This window comes from Triticum dicoccoides, chromosome 1A (assembly GCF_002162155.2).
Source record: "Triticum dicoccoides isolate Atlit2015 ecotype Zavitan chromosome 1A, WEW_v2.0, whole genome shotgun sequence".
In the NCBI taxonomy this organism is placed as follows: Eukaryota; Viridiplantae; Streptophyta; class Magnoliopsida; order Poales; family Poaceae; genus Triticum; species Triticum dicoccoides.
The window spans coordinates 552,774,623-552,799,566 of record NC_041380.1 but is presented as its reverse complement, the minus strand read 5'-3'; the positions used below and the strand labels follow the sequence as shown (position 1 = coordinate 552,799,566).

At 43.9% G+C, this 24,944-nt stretch overlaps 1 protein-coding gene across 1 annotated transcript; it reads left to right on the top strand.

Annotated features, from left to right (window-relative positions):
• Positions 1-8,269: 8,269 nt before the first annotated feature.
• Positions 8,270-9,313, top strand: LOC119288788. The gene is made up of 3 exons (XM_037568329.1): positions 8,270-8,485; positions 8,595-8,788; positions 8,924-9,313. Exons 1-3 carry the CDS (start codon positions 8,354-8,356, stop codon positions 9,084-9,086), a joined length of 489 nt encoding a protein of 162 aa, XP_037424226.1. The 5' UTR covers positions 8,270-8,353; the 3' UTR covers positions 9,087-9,313.
• The last annotated feature ends 15,631 nt before the right edge of the window (positions 9,314-24,944 follow it).

The window sequence follows — 24,944 nt, the reverse complement described above, 5'->3', positions numbered from 1 at the left end:
AAATCCTTCGAGATGTAGTTATGTTACTACATCTACTAGTTAGGAAAATTAAAAAACATAAATTTGGACATGTTTTGCAAAAAAGTATGATGATAAAGTAAAACGACTATATCTTTTGCATATGATGTAAAAAAAAGTATAATATATCAAAATGTTCAGCACGGAAATCCGTATTTGATTTTGACTGCCATAGGTCGTTTAGCAAATTTTTAGAATCCTTAAATTCTAAAAAGAAAAAAAAGTTATGCTCAAATTTCAGTTTTCTTGAATTTTTGGTTAAATCTGGTCAAACTGTGGTCAAACTACTTATTCAAGAAATATTAGTGATACTAAATAATTATTCAAGAATATTAGTGTTATTAAATAATTATTTCAGTTTTTTTGAATTTTGGTCAAATCTGATCAAATTGTGGTCAAACTATGGTCAAACCACTTATTCAAGAAATATTAGTGTTACTAAATAATTATTGGTTTTAAGAATAATAGTTTCAAACTCAAACGGTGTAACGTGTGACTTCATGCTCAACTTTAACACCTAAGGGTTAATATGGTTGACAGCTTACTATTGTCAGAAAAACAACAATTGCAGACATGGAAACAAGGGAAAATATAACTCGAAAGTTAAGCTTTCTCAGGCTGGAGTTTTTTTTCTCGAATACGCACGAGTGTGTGTATCATCTTGTATAGAAGAAGGGGGGTAGAATCCCAGCCACCGTTGATGTTACATAGATTCAAACGCTACAATAACATCAACACACAGCACAGCCATCAGTCCACCTACGCAACACCTAACCCGACTACTCGCTGCCTGCCCACCCTACTAGAAGCTGAAACGTGTTGTCTACTTCACCTTTCAACAGGCTCGCCTGCTGCCAAGCTCTACCCTCCACGACGACATGCCTAACGACCACCTCTAGTGATGGAGAGGCGCCGTCGAAGACAATCGCATTCCTGTGTTTCCAAAGCTCCTAAAGCCCGAGGGTAAGAAGCGCCCTCAACTCCTTCGGCTTATGCACGCCTGACGTTCTTGCAACACACCACTCCTTGAGGGTGTCTTGTGCAGTTGGTGCCCACTGCGGTTTCCCAAGGGCTGAGCACATGGTTCTCCAGACAGTCCTAGCGAACACACACGTCAGAAGAATGTGGTCGATGGTTTCCTCCTCTTGCTCACAAAATGGGCATGCATCCTGGTGCGGGAGGCCGCGTCTGGCTAGTCGATTTGAAGTCCAACATCTGTTCCTCATGGCCAGCCAGGTGAAGAAGCGGCACTTGAGAGGTGCCCTAGATCTCCAACAAAAGTCCGCCATAGGCGTCACCTCCCTGCCAGCATGGGTGACTGGCCGGGAAGTTAGACGATTTGAAATGATGAGGGGTGATTAGAGATTAGAGATTAAATTGAGTAGTGATGAGGAGTGATTAGAGGTTAAATACAAATAATTCAGAGAATTAAAAATTAAGAAAAAAATTAATTTTTTTTCTAAAAAAATCCTTTAGTCCCGGTTGGTGTTGTTGAGCTCCAGGCAGCGGCCACGTGGAGGACCTTTAGTCCCGATTCGTAACACAACCGAGACTAAAGGGGGCCTTTAGTCCCGGTTCCAGAACCGGGACTAAAGGCCCGTTTTCTACTAGTGTTATATAATATATCACTTGACTGAGACCTAGCCACACCTTTTTTTTAAATATGATTGGACAAACGAATATATTGTACAAATTTATGTTTGTTCAAACTTGGACTACTTCCGTGTGCTCTGCAGGACAGCCGGCGGGAGACGTACCTGTCGACACACCACATCTCCGTGCTTGTCGGTCAGACCTCACCACGGGGCACGCGCGCCTGCCATGCAGCACGCGCGGACACATTCACAAGAGCCCAGCACGTAGCACACGCACACACCAAGGCAACGCATCACACAGGACGTAGCGCACGGGGCGTCAGAGCGCAGGACCAAGAGAGAGCAAGGAGAGGCTGTCCTCATGTGCTCGTCATCCTGCCATTGACGGGGAGGCCGCGCCACGAATCGGACCGTGGAGGTGAGACCTCGCCGCCCTCCTGCGGTGGCGCCGAGCGCAGGGACGCGGCCATGCGAGCTCTCGGTCACGAGTCACGACCATATGCATGCGAGTTTGATGCGTCCGAGCGAGCGCAGGGACCATGGCAGCAACCAGCCCTCGGCAGCGCAGACCATTGGCATGTAGTACATGAGAGACGATGCAGAGGCGGGCGCCGTCGCCGAGCAACGTGGTCGACCGGGAGGGAGGCGACGGCGCGAACACATCGATCCCTCGACTGCATGGACCAGAGCACAGACATTTTTTTTAGAAAAAGAGGATGACCCGGCCTCTGCATCTGAACGATGCATACGGCCACTTTATTAATTATTTTCACAAGACCTTACAAAATGATACAACAGTAAGACTAAAGCCACCATCTAAGCAACAGACTGTCGCTACACCTATCCAGCTGATGAAGGGGCGCAGATAGCCTGGGCCTAATACCAAACAGATATCGCAGCCAAGCCTAACATTTAAGACCTGAGACCCCAACCTAGTCACTTGCCGGGTCTGGGGCACACACTGGTCCGGCGTGCTCTCAGAGGCCGCCGCCGCCAACTGCCACCGCTCCATCTTCAGAACTGTACTGATGCATCAACCTTGCTCGGTCAAGCTATCGTCGACGCCACCACGGCGCCCAACGGCACCTCCTCCATGCGCGCAAACAACTGAGCACGTCGCGATCGCCACTGATACACCTCAGCGCCATACTGCCATGTACCACCAGCCGACACAGCTTGAAGTCCTTGAAAGATCTGTCGTGCGTAGCACCTGCCGACCAGGCATGACAAAGCATAGCACCTGTCGGTCAGGCATGACTTGACATCTCCACGGAAGCTCCGTGCAAGACGAAGCCGCTCCACCTCCTGCCTCTGATTTCCAGCGCTGCTCCACAAACGATGCTCCCAAGAGAGAAACGACACCGCAGTGCCGCCATCGTCCGAGCTGGAAAACCAGATCATAGGGTTTCCCCAGGAGCAGCACGAGTGGGTCGACAGTAGTTACAGAACGATGCCTTCATGAAGGTAACGGCGCAGAACGCCGCCATCGTCCGCCATCGGTTCGGTTTTCACCGGCAACTATGTCTCCCCGACTCGTAGCTGGGACTAGATTACAGATCTCGAGACCCAATCATCCAGTCTCAGGTCGACCACCTCCGACGTAGGAGATGACCACCACCGCCATAATCCTCGTGATGCGATGCAGACCCGGAGTGCTTCAGCGAGCCGTCGCCGAATCCGATGAGATGCAGCAGTTTGAGGACGTAACGGCAGCCCGGGACGCGCCCCGGCCGCCGCTGCCGCCATCTCGTACTACTCCCGCCGGCTGCAGCCAAACCCCCCGTCGCGCCCCGGCCGCCGCTGCCCGCCATCCTCGTCGGGAGGGAGATCCAAATCAGGCCGCCGCCGCCTCAGATCTCAGGACGCCAGAGGAGGTCCGCCGCCGCCGCGCCACGGGGCCTTCGCCCAACGACGTTGCCGGCAACGGCGGAGGGAGGCGGGTGCACGGGAAGTCGAGGAAAGATCGGGATGTGGCCGCCCGGCGGCGGCCGCACGGGGTCGGGAGGAGGGCGGATGCGTAGTACCAGAGCAGACACATGGGGCGCAGATGAAGCAAACGCAGGCGCCGTCGCCCCACGCCGTGGTTGACCAGGAGGGAGTGGATGGCCCGGACGTGGCCGCCCGCTAGCCACGGACGGGGCCCTAGACACCATGATGACATGGCTTACCACCGTTGCCCCAGAACGGAACGGACGACAAAGGGTCCACATGCGGGAGGCCCTGCTCCGTCGACGAAGCCCGCTCCGGACAGAACTACCGCGAACCCTCAATCCAAGAGCCACTACAGGGTAAAGACTAGGACACAGCAGCAGCACGCGCACGCGACACAACACGGACGACAGAGCCCACGGCATATGTAGACAACAAAGAAGAAGCAGCCGCCGAGTGCTCTCCATCCCGCAGTTGATGCCGAGGCGGAGGGGCAAGAAGCAAGGCGCCTCCGCACGTCGGCTTTGTAGGCAGCACCTCTCCACGACGACGTCGCGGGCGGCTCCGATGGCGCTGGTCGGCAAAGCAACGTCGGCGTCAAGCTAGTGGCGGCGGGGCGCCGTCGGCATGGAAGGTCGCGAGCCCGACGCGTCAGCCGACAGGACGTGCTCGAGGTCAAGATCGCCGGCGCATGGGACCATGACGATGGCAAGGGCATCGTCGAAAACGGCGGTGGAAAGGTATGCCGCCTCAGCCTGCGAGAAGGAGACGTGGTCATTTGTGAGCAGAGACGGGGGCTCCGTCGACTGCTGACTTCCTGGGTCACGAACCGGTGGGGAGGTGGAGATGGATGTAGCTGCTGCGGAGGCATCGATGGGAAGAAGAGAATTTGTTGTTGCGACGGGCCGGGGTGTATACAAGGGAGTATATACTCCACTATGCATGAAATGATCCTTGTCCGCATCTAGGTCTCAATCTTTGAGTCACGTATTGGTGTATCACATGCCAATGCCATGCACAAAGCAGACGCGTGGCCGGCCGACCGGCGGAGCTCAACTCGCGTACGTGCAACCCGACCCGATAAAAGCTAGCAGAAGCTGACGTTAGATAAAGCATGCATGTCATGGAATACAACAAAAAGTGATTAGGAAAAAGAGCACCGCGTGCGTACGTGCGCTCTCCGAAATAAGAAAAGGACATGATGATGTCATTGGAAGTTATGCATGCGTGGCCCTGGAATAATATCCAGTGTGCAACGGGCTTGAAAAAAAGTGAATGCCTTGTGTTTATCTCTACTCTTAATGGAGCAGTTGGTAGTCTCGTTTCCAGGTTTTTTTTCGTCCCATCACTTTCGTCCGGTTTTTTTTCGTAGGTTAACCGTCGTAGATTTTTTTCGTCGCCTCCCCCACTTCATCGGTTTATTTTTACCTCACCCTCTCACACAACGAAAAAACTGAACGGACCAGAACTTTCCATACTGACGCAAATTATTTAGTAATGTCTTTATGTAAAAGAATCAATCACAATCAATCTCTAAAGATCAAATCTAAATTAATTAATCTTCATAACGTTTGTTTCCTTCCGAATCACGTCCATAACTTTCCTTCCTTGTTTGGGCAGAAACTGTTTGGTAGCAAAGATTAGGAAGCTTCCTATAAGTGTAGTAATAGGAAGTATTCTTTTTCTTGATGATTCGTTTCCATGCATGATGATAGTAAATTAGGCCAACATTCACCACTATTTATCAACGTCATCAATCGTATCCATTCCTACCAGTTTTAAGGGAATCTGCTCGCTATGTCTTTTTTAAGGGGATCCGCTCGCTAAGTCGTTGTCGCACGTTATTTTCACAAGCAATTTCCCTAAAAAAAGGCGTGGGTATTGATAGTTGAACGCCCGCTAGGTTTTCCGCCTGTCCCATCCTCGCGCTGTGCCGCCGCCACCCGCCGAATTTCCAGCCGCCCGAGCCCGTTAACTTCGCCAGCCATCGGGTCGACTGCCCCCGCCCCAAACCCCCATCCCCGAGCACTAGCTATCGCCGCGTTGCCGCCCCAAGCTCCACGCCACCGGGAACGAATCAAGCGCCGTCCCGATACCGCCGTCGCCGGCCCAGCACCTCCAGCCTTGCATGGACAGCTTCAATGTGCAGTCTCCCTTGCTGTCTCACCTTCTGCCAGCGCATGCAGCGGCAGGGTTGGACGCGTGCGTGCTTGTTAGCTTGCTCTCCGTGCGTACGTACTTGCTCTGCGTGCATCGCACCGGCCAATGCGCATGATGCGTGTGTGCCTGCTTTTCTGTATGTGTATGCCAGCGTGATGCGTGTGTGCGTTGCTGTGTGTGTATGATATAGATGGCCCGAGTGTGTGCATGCTGTGCTCTGCTCTCTGCTGATCTATGTGTTGGTGCTCCTGCTATATGTTCATGCCATACAAATGAAGTTTCTGTTAATCTTCTGACATGTTGAGTTGGTTCTCTGTCTTCTGAGGGGGTGAATGCAAAGCAGTCTATTAAGCCAGGCACTATTGCTGAGCTAAATTGACAAAAAAATATTGGTAGCCATAGTTGTAGTTTAAGTAGTAGCGAGTTGTCTGATATGTATAAAGAGCCCGTTGCAACTGAGCCCGTTGCTAAATTGACAAAAAAGATCGCCAGTGTCACTTGATATGTATGAGAATATTAAATGTATTATTAACATGATTAATATTGAACTCTTAAAGTTAATGTGGCCCCGTTACAACGCACGGCGTTCTTCTAGTAGGAGTATAATAAACCAGTCATGACAAGGCAAAGGAAGAAAAGGGCAAAAAGGCGAAATCTAAACAGGAAAAAAAAAGGAAAACAAGAAAGTAGTCGCGCCTTACCGGGCCGGCCCATCAGCATACAATAACAACAATCGTGATAAACTCTCTACTGGAATTCCCTATTCGCCGCTTACTGCGGCAAGTAGTCGCCGCTTCGCATAGGGCGCAGCTCACCCTGGGCCGGCCCATTTGAGTGGTTTCGCCTCGCGAGATGAACCACAAAAAAAAATGGCGCTAGGGATTGAACCTACGACCTCCAGTAGCGATACACACTCGCTAGCCACCGCTACCAGCTCGTGGATCTGTAAGAGAGCAATGCTAAACTTAAAGAAACTAAGAGCGACGAAAAACCCATATGTTTCTTGTACTGTTTTTTCTTCAGTCTTATTCTGTTCTTTCTTGTTTTCTTGTTTTCTTTGTTTTTCTTTTTCAATATTTTTTACTTTTTCTTTGTAAGCTTTTCGAAAAGTTCAAATATGGTTCAGAATTTTCGAAAATGTTCTTTTTGTCAAAAATTGTTCATATTTCTGAAATAGTGTTCACATTACAAAATTTTGTTTAGAATTTCAAAAATTTTCATGCTTTCTTTGTTTGTTTGTTCTGATTTTCAAAATTTTGTTCACATTTTAAATCTTTTTAAAATTAATTCAAAAAATGTTCGAGTTTCAAATCTTGTTCACATTTTCAAAAAATGTTCACAATTCAAAATAATGTTCGCATTGCCAAATTTTTTTCAGAGTTACAAAAAATGTTCCCTTTCTCAAAAATTGTTCAAAGATCCAAAAATATGTTCGCTTTTTTCAAATTTTGTTCCAAGCTTCAAAAAAATGTTCGAGTTTCAAATCTTGTTCGCATTTTCAAAAAATGTTCACAATTCGAAAAATGTTCGCATTGCCAAATTTTGTTCAGAGTTACAAAAAATGTTCCCTTTCTCAAAAATTGTTCAAAGATCCAAAAATATGTTCGCTTTTTTCAAATTTTGTTCCAAGCTTCAAAAAAATGTTCGAGTTTCAAATCTTGTTCGCATTTTCAAAAAATGTTCACAATTCGAAATAATGTTCGCATTGCCAAATTTTGTTCAGAGTTACAAAAAATGTTCCCTTTCTCAAAAATTGTTCACAGATCCAAAAATATGTTTGCTTTTTTCAAATTTTGTTCCAAGCTTCAAAAAAATGTTCGAGTTTCAAATCTTGTTCGCATTTTCAAAAAATGTTAACAATTCAAAATAATGTTCGCATTGCCAAATTTTCTTCAGAGTTACAAAAAATGTTCCCTTTCTCAAAAATTGTTCACAGATCCAAAAATATGTTCACTTTCTTCAAATTTTGTTCCAAGTTTCAAAAAATGTTCGCTTTTTCTATTTTTCGTTTAAAATTTTATGAAATGTTCTTGTTTTCCAAAATTTGTTCAACATTAAAAAAAACTTTGCTGCTTTTCAAAAAAGAATCAAAGGTCAAAAAATGTTCAACATTTTAAAAGAATTATTCGCTATTTTTGGAATTGTCTGCGTTCAAAAAAAGATACAGGTTTTGAAAACGAACTGCATTTTTCCTGCAAAAAAAGAATGAACTGCGTTCGAACTTCTATAAAAGTTTAGATCTGTCGTGGATTATGTTCTTATAGTATTTGCTGCTAAGTGTTGGCCAAGAACGTTTAGTGGTGCAATGGCTACCGCACGCGGGTATTAAACGGGAGGTCTCGAGTTCAATTCTCCAGTCGCCCTCACATTTTTACGTCAGTAGCTGCTCCTTCGTGGGCCGGCCCAAACGAAGCACCCCCTGTGCGAAGCCCCTCCAGTCTGCCGCAGAATGCGGCAGATAGGAGGTCCCCTCTCTACTACCTCCTCCCCCACGAAAGATGAGGAGTTTGGGCCGGGCCTGGCGGATTGTGATGATAATGTAATAAATACGGCGCCGGCCGTGGCCTCCTTCATCCTCCTGAGGGCCAAGAACCAACCCTAGCCGCACCAACGACCAACAAGCCAAGATCCATAGTCGCCGTTGACCGAAGATGGCGATGGCGGCTCTCCGATGCGCCGCCGGAAGGAGGCTCGCCGGTGGCGGCCGCCTTCTACCGCCGGCGCTCAGCCGGCTTCGCCCCGCCGCTCCCGGCTTGGGCCGCCCGAATCTCACGCTCACGCAGGTGCTAGTCCGATCTCGAAATCCTTAGTTATCCAGTCTTCTTTTCTTTTCTTATTAATCTTAATGATGATGAAAATAATTAGATACATGATGTGTGCCAAACTAACTAGGCCTTGTCATCGCACGGGAAAGAAGAAGCCGGGAGGGAGGTCCTGGAGCAGATCCAGGAGAAGAAGGAGAGGCTCTACGACCTCATCCTGCGCCACGGCTATAAGCGCAACGACGGCTCCATGTGCTACTCAAACGTTCAGCTCATGCACCATCTCTCGGCGCACATCAAACCTAGGCCCCAAAGCATCGCCTGGTACAGTACATATTTTCTTTGCCCTTTTTTCTTTCTTTCTTTATTAGTTATTCATGCCATCTGTTGTTTTTCATCTTTTATTTATATGACTACTATGAATAAATGTTTGTTGCATCTCACCTGGACGATATATAGGCGTTACCTTCGGAAAGTTCATAGCCTCTATATTCTCTGGATGTGCTTAAGCCCTGGCATAAGCGCCTACGCAATCTGGAACATATATAAAGCGGGGGGAAACAACTTGGGTGCTGTTCAACAGGGAGGACAAGAATTGAGTAACAAGAATTGCATCGGTTAGGGGGAAGAAGTGGTTGTCTGCTGAAGCTTGTCACTCAAGACTGTCAATGGACTAATGGAGAATCGGTTGATAGTGATGTCTTTGAGAATTGCCGGTCTCCTCAGGTTGCCAAAGTCTTGTGGAGAATTGGTCACTCGCCTCCCTTTCTGTTTCCTTGACTATCCTCTGACGTTGTGTAATGATGCTTAACTGATATCTATATATATTTTGTGAGATTTGCATGTCCATATGGTTGTGGTGGTCTCTGCATTATTATTTTTATTATTTACCACTCTACATTGATAAATATTTATATATGATATACATTATATCAGTAGTATGTAAATAAAATATATTTTTTTAGAAAAACAAACAAACTTCTTATTTTCACTTGCATTGAGCCAACTTAAGGTCTCAATGTACATTTGAGCTGATGTCATTACTTTAACCCTGTCAAAGTAATCCGTACAAATAAAAATTTACCACTCTACAATTTGTGTGTAAAAGACCACTTTGGTTGGAGAAGCTACTTGGTTTATATCTGTAACATGGAAGTTCGACAATGTCTTTGCTTGTTTGTTCGACGGCGAGGGCACCGGCTGGGCCATGAAGAGTATCACCTCCAGGACGATATGACTCCTTTTCGCATCAGCAAGCGATTTATTAGCTCGCCCCCATGACAACAGATGGTTGATCTGATCAATGTATTGGGTGCTTATTCGTTTTTTGAATTTTGGTGACTTTATTTAACCAATAATCATGCTTTTTACAATAATTGGAATCAGGAACTGAGGCGGCTGATCCATCCACACCTCCTCTGTCCTTTGATAAGAAATCTGAAACTACAGCTGATCTTTAGTTGTTACTTTTGAGATGTGGTTGATGTGAGATTAAAGTAAAGAAAACTAAGCAAAAGCTTAGATATATGCTTATCACCAAGAAAAGTTGCGTTTCTCCTTGATCAGAAATACAGGAAAGATTGCTGCTAGGTGTGAGTAGGTGCAGGTCTGCAATTGATCTGAAACCTAATTTTCTGCCCCGGCCCAACGGCTGGATCAAGACGCACATCATGATGCTGTCATCTAAGTGATTGAAATTTCTATAAACTGATTGGGCCAGAGTAGGGGTTTCCAACACCACCAATTCCACAGCTATCACGACTCCTTTCTTTTGGTACTCCACATTGTTCGTGATTGCTACTGTGAGACCCATGATTAAATGCTTGTCACCTCCAAGCAAGCACATCGCTAGTGTAGCTCTATCACAATGAGGGTGAAAATATGTGTTTCGGGAAAGAACAATTCCCTAACAAAACATGATTGTCAGCCAACTGGCAAGGACAGGCGCAAAGGCGCTGTAATCGGCTACGAGAAGTCGTTCGGCTTCAATATTGCTTGTGCGCCCAACGACGAGCGCACCAACATCTTTTTGCACGTTTGTTCTTCTATATTTTTTGCAGCTTATGAGATGTGAGATTCTATTGTAGTCTTGATGCTCGTTCATTCCTATTCTTAAGCCTGTGTCACTCCACTGAACACCATGGCGTCCTGTGGATCCAGATTAAATTGTTGTAACCTAGTGTCAAGTGTCAACAAATGAAGAAGGGAAGAGGGATACTAAGGACTCTGTGAGGAACCTCGTTACTGCAGCAGAGGAGGGGTTTGCTGAAGTTTTTTTTTTTTTTTTTGAGCCAACAAGACTTAAGTGACGAAGAGTGGTTTGCTGAAGTGTTAACTGACGAAGAGGTACCATATGAACGAAGAAGCTCAAGGAGGAACAAGTTTTCAGAAACAGAGGAGAAAACAGAGTACTCAAAGTTTTCTCATTTGTTCCCTCGGGTACGCAAAGGTTGCTCCGTGTTGACTGAAAGGGGAATGGGGCGGGGCGGTGAAACCTTCCCCTCCACCCAATCAGCTTCAATCCCAATCCCAACCCAATCCTATCCAAGTAATAAAAAATCATCATTGTTTGTATAGCTAGATTTATGTTCTTCGGATGCAAAGGTCCTTTGAGCAGCAAAGACATCTCAACGTGACATACCAGCCGATAGCAGCCACAACGGTACTTTCCGCTGCTCCACAGCAACAGGATGTGCACCCTTTTTTTTCCATGCATAAGCCTTAACCACCCCGGCTGGATGCAAATTTGGCCTGTTTGGTTAACTATGTTCACTATTTGGCCCACATCACACAAAGTTTAAAGCACCTTTCAGCCAAGCTCTCTTGGAACGACCGAATCGGTCGTTTTCTCCCAGCCAGGCTTGCGGCGTGCAGAGGGGAAACATGCCACCGAGCTGATGCGAGGAGGGGATGGCGCGCGTCCACAAAAAAAGCAGCGCGAGAAATTGGATCACCTCCCGCCGAATCGGATGTCCTTGTTGGGAATTTTGCACATTTGGCAAAATCTATCAAATGTCATTTCATATGGGATATCGTAGAGATGGAATGTTATGGTGGGCATCTCTCTCCTAGGATAAAAGTGGAAATTTGTGCACTAAAGTATTGGTAAGGAGAAGATACTGATCACACTTATCTTCAAGGAATGGAGTGAGCCCGGTATTACTTGCCGAATAATAGAAATCCTCTTGAATCACTGCATCTCTCAAGAATGTATCACTTGGCCATTCGAACAGCCGAGCGAGGTTGTATTTGGACATCTCCTTCGGAGTTTCTTCGGAACTCCAGCTCGAGGATCCTCTCAACATCCTCCTATACCAACAAAATAATCAAAGAGTATATACTGCCATTTGTTTAAGAATTATATACTACATTTTTTGGAAGAGCGTGCTGCAGTTTCTTTCTTCAGAAGTGTACACCAAAAAAAAAGTATATGTAGTGCATCAACAGGAGTATACATATATGCATTCATCCATTCTGAGAACAATTACAATTAGTATATCCATCTGAAATAAAAGGTAAGTTCATGAAAAAAAAAGTCCATATGCATCAGAAGGAGCACATATACATCATCAATTTTTTGCAGGGAACATATACGTCATCATCAATAAGAAACATGACTCGATTATATGGGTGCAAAGGAAGCTCGCAACTGTTTCTCATGTGTACGTACTACTCCCTCCGTTCCTAAATATTTGTCCTTTTAAACATTTCAAATGGACTACAACATACGGATGTATCTTGACATATTTTAGAGTGTAGATTCACTCATTTTTCTTCGTATGTAGTCACTTGTTGAAATCTCTAGAAAGTGTTGATAGTCAAATTTGGCAGATTAAAAATATGGATCATGATGCCAATGTGCTGAGCTGAAGATTGTTTTTTAACTGAAGATATGCACACGCTGATGGAGTTGGGGAGGTAGAGTACAGGAAGTTGAAGATTTAGACTTCAGTTTTGTTCACGTACAACCACCATCAGGTATAAGATGAAGACGGGGCTACGGTCGAGATATGCTTGATTATTTTGGAGCACAGAGAGGAGCGGACGTCGCTGGTTATACTATTTTTATTATCAAGGAAACCAGGTTCTGTTTAAATTTTGAATGTACAGATAAGGACCAAATCTTGTAAAATAGAGTTGTAACCAGATCGGTCTCCTGATCGATCAAGGATCAAAGTCCAGATCGCCCTATATATACGTAGGGTCAGAGGCCGGTAGAGGGACACCCAACATCGACAAAAATATATTTACTTTATTTCCACGCACAGCTTTCCTTTCGTTCGTTTTTCCCCATCGACTTCTCTGCTCTTGCCTGCAAGTTCAGAGATCGTCGTGGCAGTAGGCCAACCCTACGCCGCTGCACCCGGAAAACGGGACCTAGACGTCGCTTAGGTTCCGTTTGCCGTTGATCCGTTGAAAATCCAACCAGAAGAATCAAGTTTTCTTTGAGATCAGCAAGAAGAAGGCCGTTCCGTTCCTCATACAGAAAAAGACAGCAAAAGAAAAGACCGGCTAGATTGTTGATCTGTTCAGGAATTGAGTGTGTTGCCGTGCAAACGATTTTGCCATCAACACAATTTGGCGACTCCGCTGGGGAATCGAGTCAATCGGCTATCATGTCTGACGACAAGGCCGAACTCAACACCGGCAACATCATCAAACCCACATTAGATGAGTTGTCAGAAGAATATCGTCAGAAGTATGAGCAATGTTTGCAAGAATTTGAAGACGCTCAGCGCCGGCGCAAGCAAGAGTTTGAAGACACAATGCTTTCCTGCTTCCAGAAGACTCGCCAAGGTGTCATCATGAAGGGACCTGATCTTCCATCCATCACCGAAGCATCAAAGGTAGGACCGGTAAGTGAAATTACACATGGTCTCAAGGAAGAGATGGCTATTATGATTGATCAATCAGTAGGTGCATCTGTTCATAATACGCATGAAAATTATGTTAGAAATCTAGACAACATGATCGCTGGTCATGTTAAAAATCTGTTTGAAAAGATGCAAGTTATAAACTCTGTGCTACCATCAGTGCCGTATTCTGACAGAGAAAGAGATAGGCAGCCCTTAGCAACCGATGCTTCAACTTCAAATAATAATGCTGTTAATATGCAGCACGGGCCTATACCTTTCGATTCATCGGCGCTCTTCACACCTTCTGGAGTACCACAATATGGTTTGCCGATGAATTTGTATGCTAACCACAATAGTAGTGGTCCGGCTGTTAGTGTTTCACCAAGTGTTGCTAGATCAGGGCATGCATATGCACCTCCTGCATTTTCTTCGTCAGGTCCTGCAGCTAGCCCTTACAACTCGGTTCCATCTATGATCAATAATCAAAGCCGAGTAGATGTTATTCTAGCAAGCATTCATGTGTCTTCATACCAGCCTATGATACATTATATGCCCACAATGCCACCTCCGAATTTAACCAGTACACATGGTCAATTACCATCTAGTAATTTTCATAATTCTTTCAGAAATTTGCCACCCGCACAGTCGAACCAAGCACTGTAGCATGACCATAATATTCCACAACCTAGTACTGTAGGGCAACAACAGCAGATGGCACGAGATCGACCTATGGCCGAGCCTCACACAGGGGCTGATAATCTTAAGGAATAGTTGGCTACTGTCTTGAAGGATTCATTTGGGCTGGAACCAAAGGGGAATGCAAGAGCTTATAGAAAGCCGTATCCTGATTATTATGATACTTTTCAGTATCCTAGAGGGTTCAGGTTACCGGAGTTTGTTAAATTTACGGGAGAAGATGGTAGAACAACACTGGAGCATATTGCTCAATTTATTGTACAGTGCGGCGAGGCTAGTGCTAGTGAAGTGCTAAAGCTGAGATTATTTCCGTTGTCCTTATCTGGCACAACTTTTTCTTGGTTTTCTTCGCTTGCACCCAATTCTATTCATACATGGTCTCAGTTGGAACAGAAGTTTCATGAATATTTTTATACTGGAGATAATGAACTCAGATTGTCACATTTAACATCGGTTAAACAGAAGCATGCAGAATCTGTTGCTGAATATATTAGAAGGTTTCGAGATACACGAAACCGATGTTTTAATTTGGTAATTTCGTATAGGGATCTTGCTGATCTAGCTTATTTAGGTTTGCTTGTACATCTTAAAGAAAAGCTAGAAGGACATGATTTTGTGGATGTTAGCCAAGTTTTGCAAAAGGCTCTGGCTCAAGAAAGCCGGGCAAAAGAATCTAGAATTTTTCATAGGTCTAGTGATAAAACTAGTAAAAATGATCGGCCTAGTATGAACATGGTTGAGTATGATTCTCAGTCATCAGATGATGAGGGTACAGATATGTGTGTGGCTGAATGGGATTGGGCTTCTAAGTCTAAACCATTTGTTTGTTCTGCACTAAAGCCGATTTCACATAAGAGGGAAGAAGTAAAATATACATTTGATGTTTCCAAGTGTGATAAGATCTTTGATTATTTGTTACAATGGAAGCAAATTAAACTGAATAATGGCCATGTTATACCGTCACCAGAAGAACTAAAAAGGCGTGCCTATTGCAAATGGCATAATTCTTATTCTCATGCTACTAATGACTGTAATGTTTTCCGTCGACAGGTTCAATCGGCCATTAATGAAGGACGTTTGAAGTTTGATGAGCGGATGCAATTAGATGCTAATCCTTTCCCTGTCAACACGATTGATTTTGAGAACAAGAAAGTTCTTGTTCGGCCATCTCAGGCCGAATCAGCAAGAGGAAAAAATATGGTGGTGGCTGAGAGTAGCTCAAAGTCTCTGGAAGAGACCAGGGAAGTGGCCAGAAAAGTGCAAATTGAGAAAAAAATCTAGGGGTGGTGAATCGATTAAAATTACAGTGCCAGCATTAGGCTCTGATGCTATGCAAAGTGCCAGGCCAAGAATGATCAAACCAAAGAGCCCCGAAGTTGATCGTTGGAAGATTAATGAGGGAAATAGTAAGGCAATAAAAAAGAAAGAGAAGCCGAAGGTCACTTTTGATAAGCTTCTGGCTAAGTATGAACATGGCAAGGCTGGTCAAAAATATTTTGATCGGCCGAGAAACTTTAAGCGGCCGAGATCACTAGAACAGAGATTTACCGGGCCAGAATATCGATGTGGAGATTTTCATGCAGCAGCCCCATATCCATTTAACGGGCCGCCAATGCCTATGCCATGTGGATTCGATTTTGCTCCTTGTCCGCCATGGGGTTGGTGCGGACCATGGATGCCGCCTCCTCCTATAATGCCTTTTGGACAGTTTCATCCAGGTTGGGCTCCTCGCAGAAGGCCGGTCTTTGATAGATTGTCACATCCAAATCATAACCGTTATGGTCAAAGGGATTGGTCTTATGGTAGAGGTGAGCTTAATCGAAAAGTATACCGTGTGAAGGAGACTAAGCATGTGAATGAGGAACCAGGCTCAATTACAGGTGAGAGACAACCAGGTTGCAAATTTGGAGGTGCCAACAATGGAGTACAGGATACAACGACAACACATGAGAAGGATGAGGCTACAGGAACAACAAACAGTAAGGAAGCCACAATACCATTCATGAATAGTGATTCTGCTACAGTAAAAACTGGTTTGATTGCCGCCTGTGCTGATTCTGGAGCACCAAAAATATCAAATTGTGCCAACCTGAACAATTCAGAAATACAGAAAGTTGATAGGAATGTGCCTTTGCTGCCTGGGACGATGCCGCAACCACGTTGGTGCCCAATGGGTCTTTCCAATTCACAAAAACGACGATTCCAGAGGCTACGCATGGAGAAATTGAGGGAGGAGGAAGCCGAAAAATTGAGGGACAAGTTGTTCAATGAGTGGAAGCCTATGGTTCCCGTCCGAAAGGAGTGGAGAGTAAAACAAGTCAATGTACCCGATCCAACGCCTAGTGATGATGAAGATGATCTGCTGGATGATGAAGGGTCTCCGATGATTAAAAATGGCTCTCCAACTTACGATGGTATGGATGTTAATATGGTATTTGTATTGCCTTCAGAATTCCAGGCTATGGAAGAAAGTGAAGCGGCACAATTGTGTCTTGGTCCCAAGGAAGCTATTTTTGAAAAGCCAGATGAATCAAGCCGCCATTTGAGGCCACTGTATGTTAAGGGGCATATTAATGGGAAACCAATATCTAGAATGTTAGTTGATGGCGGAGCAGCTGTAAACTTTATGCCATACTCACTGTTTAAGAAATTGGGACGAGAGGACAACGAGCTTATGAAGACCAATTTGACACATAATGGATTTGGGGGAGAGCCTACAGAAGCAAAAGGGGTTATCACTATGGAACTTACTATTGGAAGGAAGACCATACCTACGTCTTTCTTCGTCGCTGATAAGCAAGGTAATTATAGTGTCTTATTGGGTCGTGATTGGATACACGCAAACAGGTGCGTTCCTTCTACTTTGCACCAGTTTTTGATACAGTGGGTCGATGATGATGTGGAAATTGTTCATGCGGATACGTCGACCTACATTGCTATGGCTGATGCTTCAGCTAATTGGCAACATGGTGATGCCCAATGTTTGTCAGGGCTAGATCTTTCAGATTTTGATTTTCTTTGCGTAATCAAAGATGGGTTTGTACCCGTAGTTGTAAAGCCGGTTGTTGCAGCTCGGCTCGAGAATATGATGTTATAGATGGGTAAAGAAGATAATTTAGATTGGTTACAAAAATGTGTGGAACAATATCGGTCTGATAAGAATGATATCTGTGAGGCTATTGATGATTTCGATGAAGTGCAAAAGTTAGGACAAGGTTTTTCATCGGCTGATCCATTAGAAGAGATTGATATAGGTGATGGTACTATTCCTAGGCCGACTTTTATTAATAGGAATATGACGGCCGATTACAAGGTAAAATTGATCGAGTTACTTAAACAATATGTTGATTGCTTCGCTTGGGAGTATCATGAAATGCCGGGTCTTAGCCGAGAGCTAGTAGAGCATCGGTTGCCTATTAAATCTGGATTTAGGCCTCACAAACAGCCACCTAGAAAGTTTAATCCTAGTATCTATGATGGGATTAAAGAAGAAATAGGGAGATTATTGAGAGCTGGTTTTATAAGGCCTTGTAGGTACGCTGAATGGATTTCTAACATTGTCCCGGTTGAGAAGAAAAATACTGGTAAGTTGAGAATATGTATCGACTTCAGAGATTTAAATAGGGCTACACCTAAAGATGAATATCCTATGCCTATAGCCGACATGTTAATTAATGATGCTTCAGGACATAGAGTTATTAGTTTCTTAGATGGTAATGCTGGTTACAATCAAATTTTTATGGCCGAAGAGGATACTTCTAAAACGGCCTTTAGGTGTCCCGGTTTTATTGGTTTATTCGAATGGGTTGTTATGCCATTTGGTCTGAAGAATGCCGGCGCGACTTATCAAAGAGCTATGAACCTAATCTTTCATGATTTACTTGGTATAGTAGTAGAAATATATATTGATGATATAGTTGTCAAATCGGATAGTGTGGATCATCATTTAGCCGATTTGTGCTTAGTCTTTGAAAGAATGCGTCGGTATGGTTTAAAGATGAACCCACTTAAATGTGCTTTTGGTGTGTCGGCTGGTAAATTTCTAGGATTTATAGTACATGAGAGAGGCATTGAGATAGATCCTGGTAAAATAGAAGCTATTAAGAAAATAGAGGCGCCGCAATGTAAGAGGGACATGCAGAAATTTTTAGGCAAAGTTAATTATTTGAGAAGGTTCATATCTAACTTGTCTGGAAAGGTTAGTGCATTTACACCTATACTTCGGTTGAAGAGGGAAAATGAATTTACTTGGGGGGCAGAGCAACAACATGCATTTGATGAGATCAAAAAATATTTGTCTACGCCTCCTGTGTTGAGGGCACCTAAAGCCGGAACACCGTTTCAGATGTATGTTGCTGCGGAAGATAATGTTATTGGTGCTGTCCTAACACAAGAAATTGATGAAAAAGAGTATGTGATAACATATTTGAGCCGACGTCTATTGGAAACAGAACAAAGGTATGTGTTTATTGAGAAGTTATATTTATCCTTATATCATGCTTGCACAAGATTGAGACACTATTTGCTATCTAGTACTTGTGAAATAGCATGCCAGACCGATGTTGTCAAATATATGCTACAAAAACCGATTTTGAGTGGCAGAATCGGTAAGTGGGCATATGCATTGATAGAATATGGTTTGGCTTATAAGTCTTTAAAATCCATGAAAGGCCAAATTGTAGCTAACTTTATTGTTGATCATCGGGTTAGTGATGAAAATGATATAGAGGTTGGCTATATTGAGATATATCCATGGAAATTATATTTTGATGGCTCGGCTTGTAGAGAAGGACAAGGTGTTGGTATTGTTTTAGTCTCACCAAGGGGTGCTGTTTTTGAAACATCAGTATGCTTAGAATATTTGTGTACCAATAACCAGGCCGAGTATGAGCTCTTTTGTTGTGTTTGAAAATTTTAGAATCCATGGGTGTGAGGAGTGTACGAGCTTTTGGTGATTCACTATTAGTCGTACAACAAATTCGTGGGAATTATCAATGCTTTGATGGGTTACTAAATAACTATTTGGAGAAGTGTTTGGAAATCATAGTAGTCCTGGATGATTTTGCCATTAGCCATATATCTAGAGAAGAGAATGTTAAAGCTAATGATCTAGCACAGCAAGCATCAGGTTATCAAGTTAGTAGAGGAAAATTATATGTCCTGGGACAGCCGGTGTTACAGTGTGCTAAAATTTCTATGGCTGAACCTGATGATTGGAGAAGACCCATAATTAGATATTTAGAAGATCCTAGCCAATCAGTAGACAGAAAGGTTCGACGCCAAGCATTGAAATATACATTATTAGATGGTGAATTATATCGTCGGACACCAGAAGGATTGCTTTTAAAATGCCTAGGTCCAGACCAGTCCAAAGTTGCTATGGGTGAAGTACATGAGGGGATGTGTGGTACACATCAGTCGGCTCATAAGATGAAGTGGTTGTTAAGAAGAGTTGGGTTTTATTGGACGACTATGTTAGAAGATAGTTTTGGATACTATAAAGGTTGTGATTCATGCCAAAAATTTGGAGATATACAGTTAGCACCTGCTTCTATGTTGCATCCTATAATTAAGCCATGGCCGTTTCGTGGATGGGGTTTGGATTTTATCGGCCAAATACACCCTAAGTCATCCAAAGGTCACCGTTTTGTTTTGGTTGCTACTGATTATTTTACAAAGTGGACAGAGGTTGTTCCTCTTAAAAATATGACTCATAAGGAGGTGATTAAATTTATTTTAGAGCATATTGTTTATCGATTCGGCATACCACAAACTTTAATCACAGATCAAGGTTCATCTTTTATATCGCATCAAGTACGCGAATTTGCCGAATCACTTAAGATCAAGCTCTTGAATTCTTCACGATATTATGCTCAGGCCAATGGTCAGGCCGAGTCCAGTAACAAGATTTTGATTAAGCTTATCAAAAAGAAAATAGAGGAACATCCAAAAAAGTGGCATGAGGTGTTGCATGAAGCATTATGGGCTCACCGAATATCTCAACATGGTGCTACAAAAGTGACACCATTTGAATTAGTATATGGGCAAGAGGCCGTTTTACCTATTGAGGTAAATCTGGACGCACTTAGGTTGCCCAAACAAAATGATTTGTCGGCCATAGATTATCATAACCTCATGATGGATAGGATAGATGAGGTGTCAGATGAGAGGATGAAAGCTTTAAGAGAAATTGAGAGGGATAAATTGAGAGTAGCCAAGGCTCATAATAAGAAAGTAAAAGAAAAATCGTTTCAGGTTGGGGACTTGGTTTGGAAAACGATTTTGCCTGTTGGGTCCAAGGATAATAAGTTTGGAAAGTGGTCACCAAATTGGGAAGGACCATATAAAATTTTAGAAGTCGTCCCTGGAAATTCCTATTTAGTGCAAGGTTTGCAAGAAGAAAAATTGCCCAGAGCTCTTAATGGGAAGTACTTGAAAAAGTATTATCCAAGCGTTTGGCAAGATGCCTGAATGATAGTATTATGCGGCCGATGCTTGGTTATCATCGCCCTGAGAAAATATAATACACATGGCCGGTGCATGATTACCATCGTCCTGAGGAAAATGAATTCAAATGGCCGATGCTAGTCATCGCCCGAAGTCAGAGCTAAATGATTAACATGTTGATTAATGATTATGATGTAAGGTACAGATGATTTTTGGTAAGCAAGCTTTACCAAAAAACAGGAGGGCATGTGTTGATAGTCAAATTTGGCAGATTAAAAATATGGATCATGATGCTAACGTGCTGAGCTGAAGATTGTTTTTTAACTGAAGATATGCACACGCTGATGGAGTTGGGGAGGTAGAGTACAGGAAGTTGAAGATTTAGACTTCAGTTTTGTTCACGTACAACCACCATCAGGTATAAGATGAAGACGGGGCTACGGTTGAGATATGCTTGATTATTTTGGAGCACAGAGAGGAGCGGACGTCGCTGGTTATACTATTTTTATTATCAAGGAAACCAGGTTCCTGTTTAGATTTTGAATGTACAGATAAGGACCAAATCTTGTAAAACAGAGTTGTAACCAGATCGGTCTCCTGATCGATCAAGGATCAAAGTCCAGATCGCCCTATATATACGTAGGGTCAGAGGCCGGTAGAGGGACACCCAACATCGACAAAAACATATTTACTTTATTTCCACGCACAGCTTTCCTTTCGTTCGTTTTCCCCATCGACTTCTCTGCTCTTGCCTGCAAGTTCAGAGATCGCCGTGGCAGTAGGCCAACCCTACGCCGCTACACCCGGAAAACGGGACCTAGACGTCGCTTAGGTTCCGTTTGCCGTTGATCCGTTTAAAATCCAACCAGAAGAATCAAGTTTTCTTTGAGATTAGCAAGAAGAAGTCCGTTCTATTCCTCATACAGAAAAAGACAGCAAAAGAAAAGACCGGCTAGATTGTTGATCTGTTCAGGAATTGAGTGTGTTGCCGTGCATACAATTTTGCCATCAACAGAAAGACAAATATTTGGGAACGGAGGAAGTAGCAAACTAATGTCATGCACACAATATATTATAGGGCATGGATCAAACAGGCACCATCGCTAGCTAGGAGATCCATGGTGATTATGTGTTCTTCAATCTGACGTCATATTTCCACGGCGTGTGCGGTGTGCCAGCCTTGGAGAGAGCAGACCCGAGGGAAGGCTGCGACACTGCAGCTGCAGATGAGATCGGGCAAGTCAGATCACTCGTTGCGCATGCATGAAACTTCACCATGGCCGCTCCGCCGCACATGGCCGGCGGCGTCGTCGTCGTAATAAGTACATCCAAAGACATACACCCTGCATGTACAAATTAGATCGAATGGCATTAATTCATTGAAGTGCACCTAAATACAATCGGATGGCATCCCTAATTGTTTACCACAATTTAGAATTAAATTCATACAAACCATGAAAAGAAGAAAAATCCCCAATCTGAATTTTGGACTATTTGCATGTGGCATATGGGCATAGAAGGCATCTTCATGTTCGATTGACCCTACAAAAATTACACGAGAAAGAGTTGCCAACCTGTACGAGGAGATACAACCCTGTCGTGCCACCATACCAGATCCGTGGTGGTTCTTGGCATAACCTGAAAGAAGGAATAAGAAGAAGATCAGTCGGAGTTAATGAAGCTCTATGAGAATTGTTGCCGTGAGGAATTTATGTATGTACTCCCTTCGTCCGGAATTACTTGTCATTAAAATAGATGTATCTAAAACTAAAATACATCTATATACATCCATTTCAATGACAAGTATTTCCGGACGAAGGAAGTATATGGTAGTGAGACAAATCGACCAGGTACCTAGCATATGATTGGTGGACTTCAAAAGCAGCTACTTGCGGTTGGAGAACTTTGAGCAGGATTCAACATCAACAGAAAAAGAACAAGGCTCCGCTGAAGTGAGTGCACCTCCAATATTATTTCACCCGTGGCCGCCGTGCCGAAAAACTACCTGGTCAGTCACGTCACCACAATTGGCCAGTGAGAAGATGGACCTCCCGACCGAACTGTTCTTGGCCGGCGCCGCTACCGCCCATCCATGTAAACATTCTATAGTATTGGTAAGAGGAGGAAGGGTTAAGGGTTTACCCGGTGTGAGATATCGCATTATTCGAGGAAACCCTAGATGCTGTCGCAGTAAAGAATCGTCAGGGCGTTCTAGTGCGTTGTAGATTCTTATACAAGACTTGTATCATTTGAGGATGCCATGTGAATCGTTAGAAACATGTGAAGTGTATGGCTAACCCAATAATGAAAGTTCCGTAAGGGGACTCAAGCAGGCTACCATGAGACAAAAGATCCTCTTTCTCAAAAGATTCAATTCGGAACTCTTATATGTCCAAGGTCAATATAGAAATTCTTTCAGAGGTTTTTCCTTACTTTGTCTGTGTCAACAAACAATTCGTAATACCTCGACTTTTTCAGAACATGTCCGAGTCAAATAGCAATGATTCGAATCACTTCTTTTTCCATTACACAATTTGGGATCCTAAGGGCTCGATCGTATGGATATGGAAAATACAGGATTTTCGATCCTATCGGGAAAAGGAGGAAAACAAATACTCAATTTAAAGTGAGTAAACAGAATTCCATACTCGATCTCATAGATCCCTATAGAATTCTGTGGAAAGTCATATTCAATGAAAGTCGTATGTATGGCTTGGAGGGAGATCTTTTATCTTTCGAGATTCACCCTACAATATGGGGTCAAAAAGCCAAAAAAGTGATTTTAGCCCTTATAAAAAGAAAACAGATTCTTGAACCTTTTTCACGCTCATGTCACGTCGAGGTACTGCCGAAAAAAGGACTGCAAAGTCCGATCCAATTTTTCATAATCGATTAGTTAACATGGTGGTTAACCGTATTATGAAAGATGGAAAAAAATCATTGGCTTATCAAATTCTCTATCAAGCCTGAAAAAGATTCAACAAAAGACAGAAACAAATTCACTATTGGTTTTACGTCAAGCAATACGTAGAGTAACTCCCAATATAAGAGTAAAAACAAGACATAATAAAAAAGGATCGACGCGGAAAGTTCCGATTGAAATAAGATCTAAACAAGGAAGAGCAATTTCCATTCGTTGGTTATTAGAAGCATCCCAAAAGCGTCCGGGTCAAAATATGACTTTCAAATTAAGTTTCGAATTAGTAGATGCTGCCAATGGGAGTGGGGGTGCCCTACGCAAAAAGGAAGCGACTCATAGAATGGCAGAGGCAAATAGAGATCTTGCACATTTTTGTTAATCCATGAACATAATCTATGTATGTGGACACATGGATCCGTACATCTCGATCGGAAAAGAATCAATACAAGGAGAATCGGACGATATCTTTCTCGAAACAAACAAGAAGGAAAAGAAAGAGAAACATATCCTTAGTCCTTTTCAGGTATTTCAGGATGTTCTTGACCGCTGTCCAGTGATCCACTCCTAGATTACTTTGGTACCTCCCTGCTAAACTAATAGCAAGGCACACATCAGGTCTGTTATACAACATTGCATAATGATAGAACCTATGGCTGAAGCATAGGGAATCACTACTAGGGAAAACCTTATACACAGAATCTTAGCAGCAACGCGGTCTAAAAACAGACGCTACTGCTAATTAGCAGTAACGAGCTTTAGAAAAGAGCGCTGCTAATGACTGAGTAGCAGTAGCGCTCTAGGTGAAAAAAGCGCTACTACTATAATTACCACGGTGTTGCCTCCAGGCTAGATATAGTAGTAGCGCCCTTCCCGTGGACGCGCTACTGCTAAAGAACTTAGTAGCAACGGTTTTGCTCAAAACTTGCTGCTGGTAAGTATGACCGTAACTAATTAAGTTTAGTCCCATACTGCTAAGCGAACAAGGTGTTTACCACCTTAAATATGTTGCTTCTCAACCTATCTCGAGCACTTGGTCTTCATTGAACTATATGTGTATGATTTGTGGTTGCAATATGAATCCTCGCCTGTACCTATACAGGTACAGTGAGGATTCATGTTGATTATTTAGATTATACACAAAAAGATCAATGATGACCAATGTATATTTTTGATGTTTTTACTAAACAAAAGAAATAACTGCTTCCATTAGTAGTAACGTTTTTTTCCAAAACGCGCTGTAGATAAGTTAGCTATAGCGCGTTTTCTGTACGTGCGCCACTGCTAGTTCGAGTTAACCACCCCCCGCATCAAAATTTCGCTAAGTCCTCCTTTTCCCCCACAAGCCTATTCCCCTACTCCCTGTCACCGCCGCCCGAGCCCAAGCGCGCCTGCGCCCTCACCGCCGCCGCCGCTGCCCGCCCTCAACCTCACCGCCGCCGCTCTCGACCACACTGTCGCCGCCCTCGACCTCACCGCCGCCGCCCTCGACCGAGCCCGCCGAGCCCGCCGCCCAGGACCGCCGCCCTCCCGATCCCGAGCCCGCCCTCACTGCCCCTCCGTC

Bases quoted from the DNA above. Each gene is read 5' to 3' on its own strand.
- LOC119288788 (XM_037568329.1), top strand. From the start codon at position 8,354: ATGGCGATGGCGGCTCTCCGATGCGCCGCCGGAAGGAGGCTCGCCGGT. The intron at 8,486-8,594 runs GTGCTAGTCCGA...CAAACTAACTAG, and splicing joins CGAATCTCACGCTCACGCAG to GCCTTGTCATCGCACGGGAA. The intron at 8,789-8,923 runs GTACAGTACATA...GACGATATATAG, and splicing joins AGGCCCCAAAGCATCGCCTG to GCGTTACCTTCGGAAAGTTC.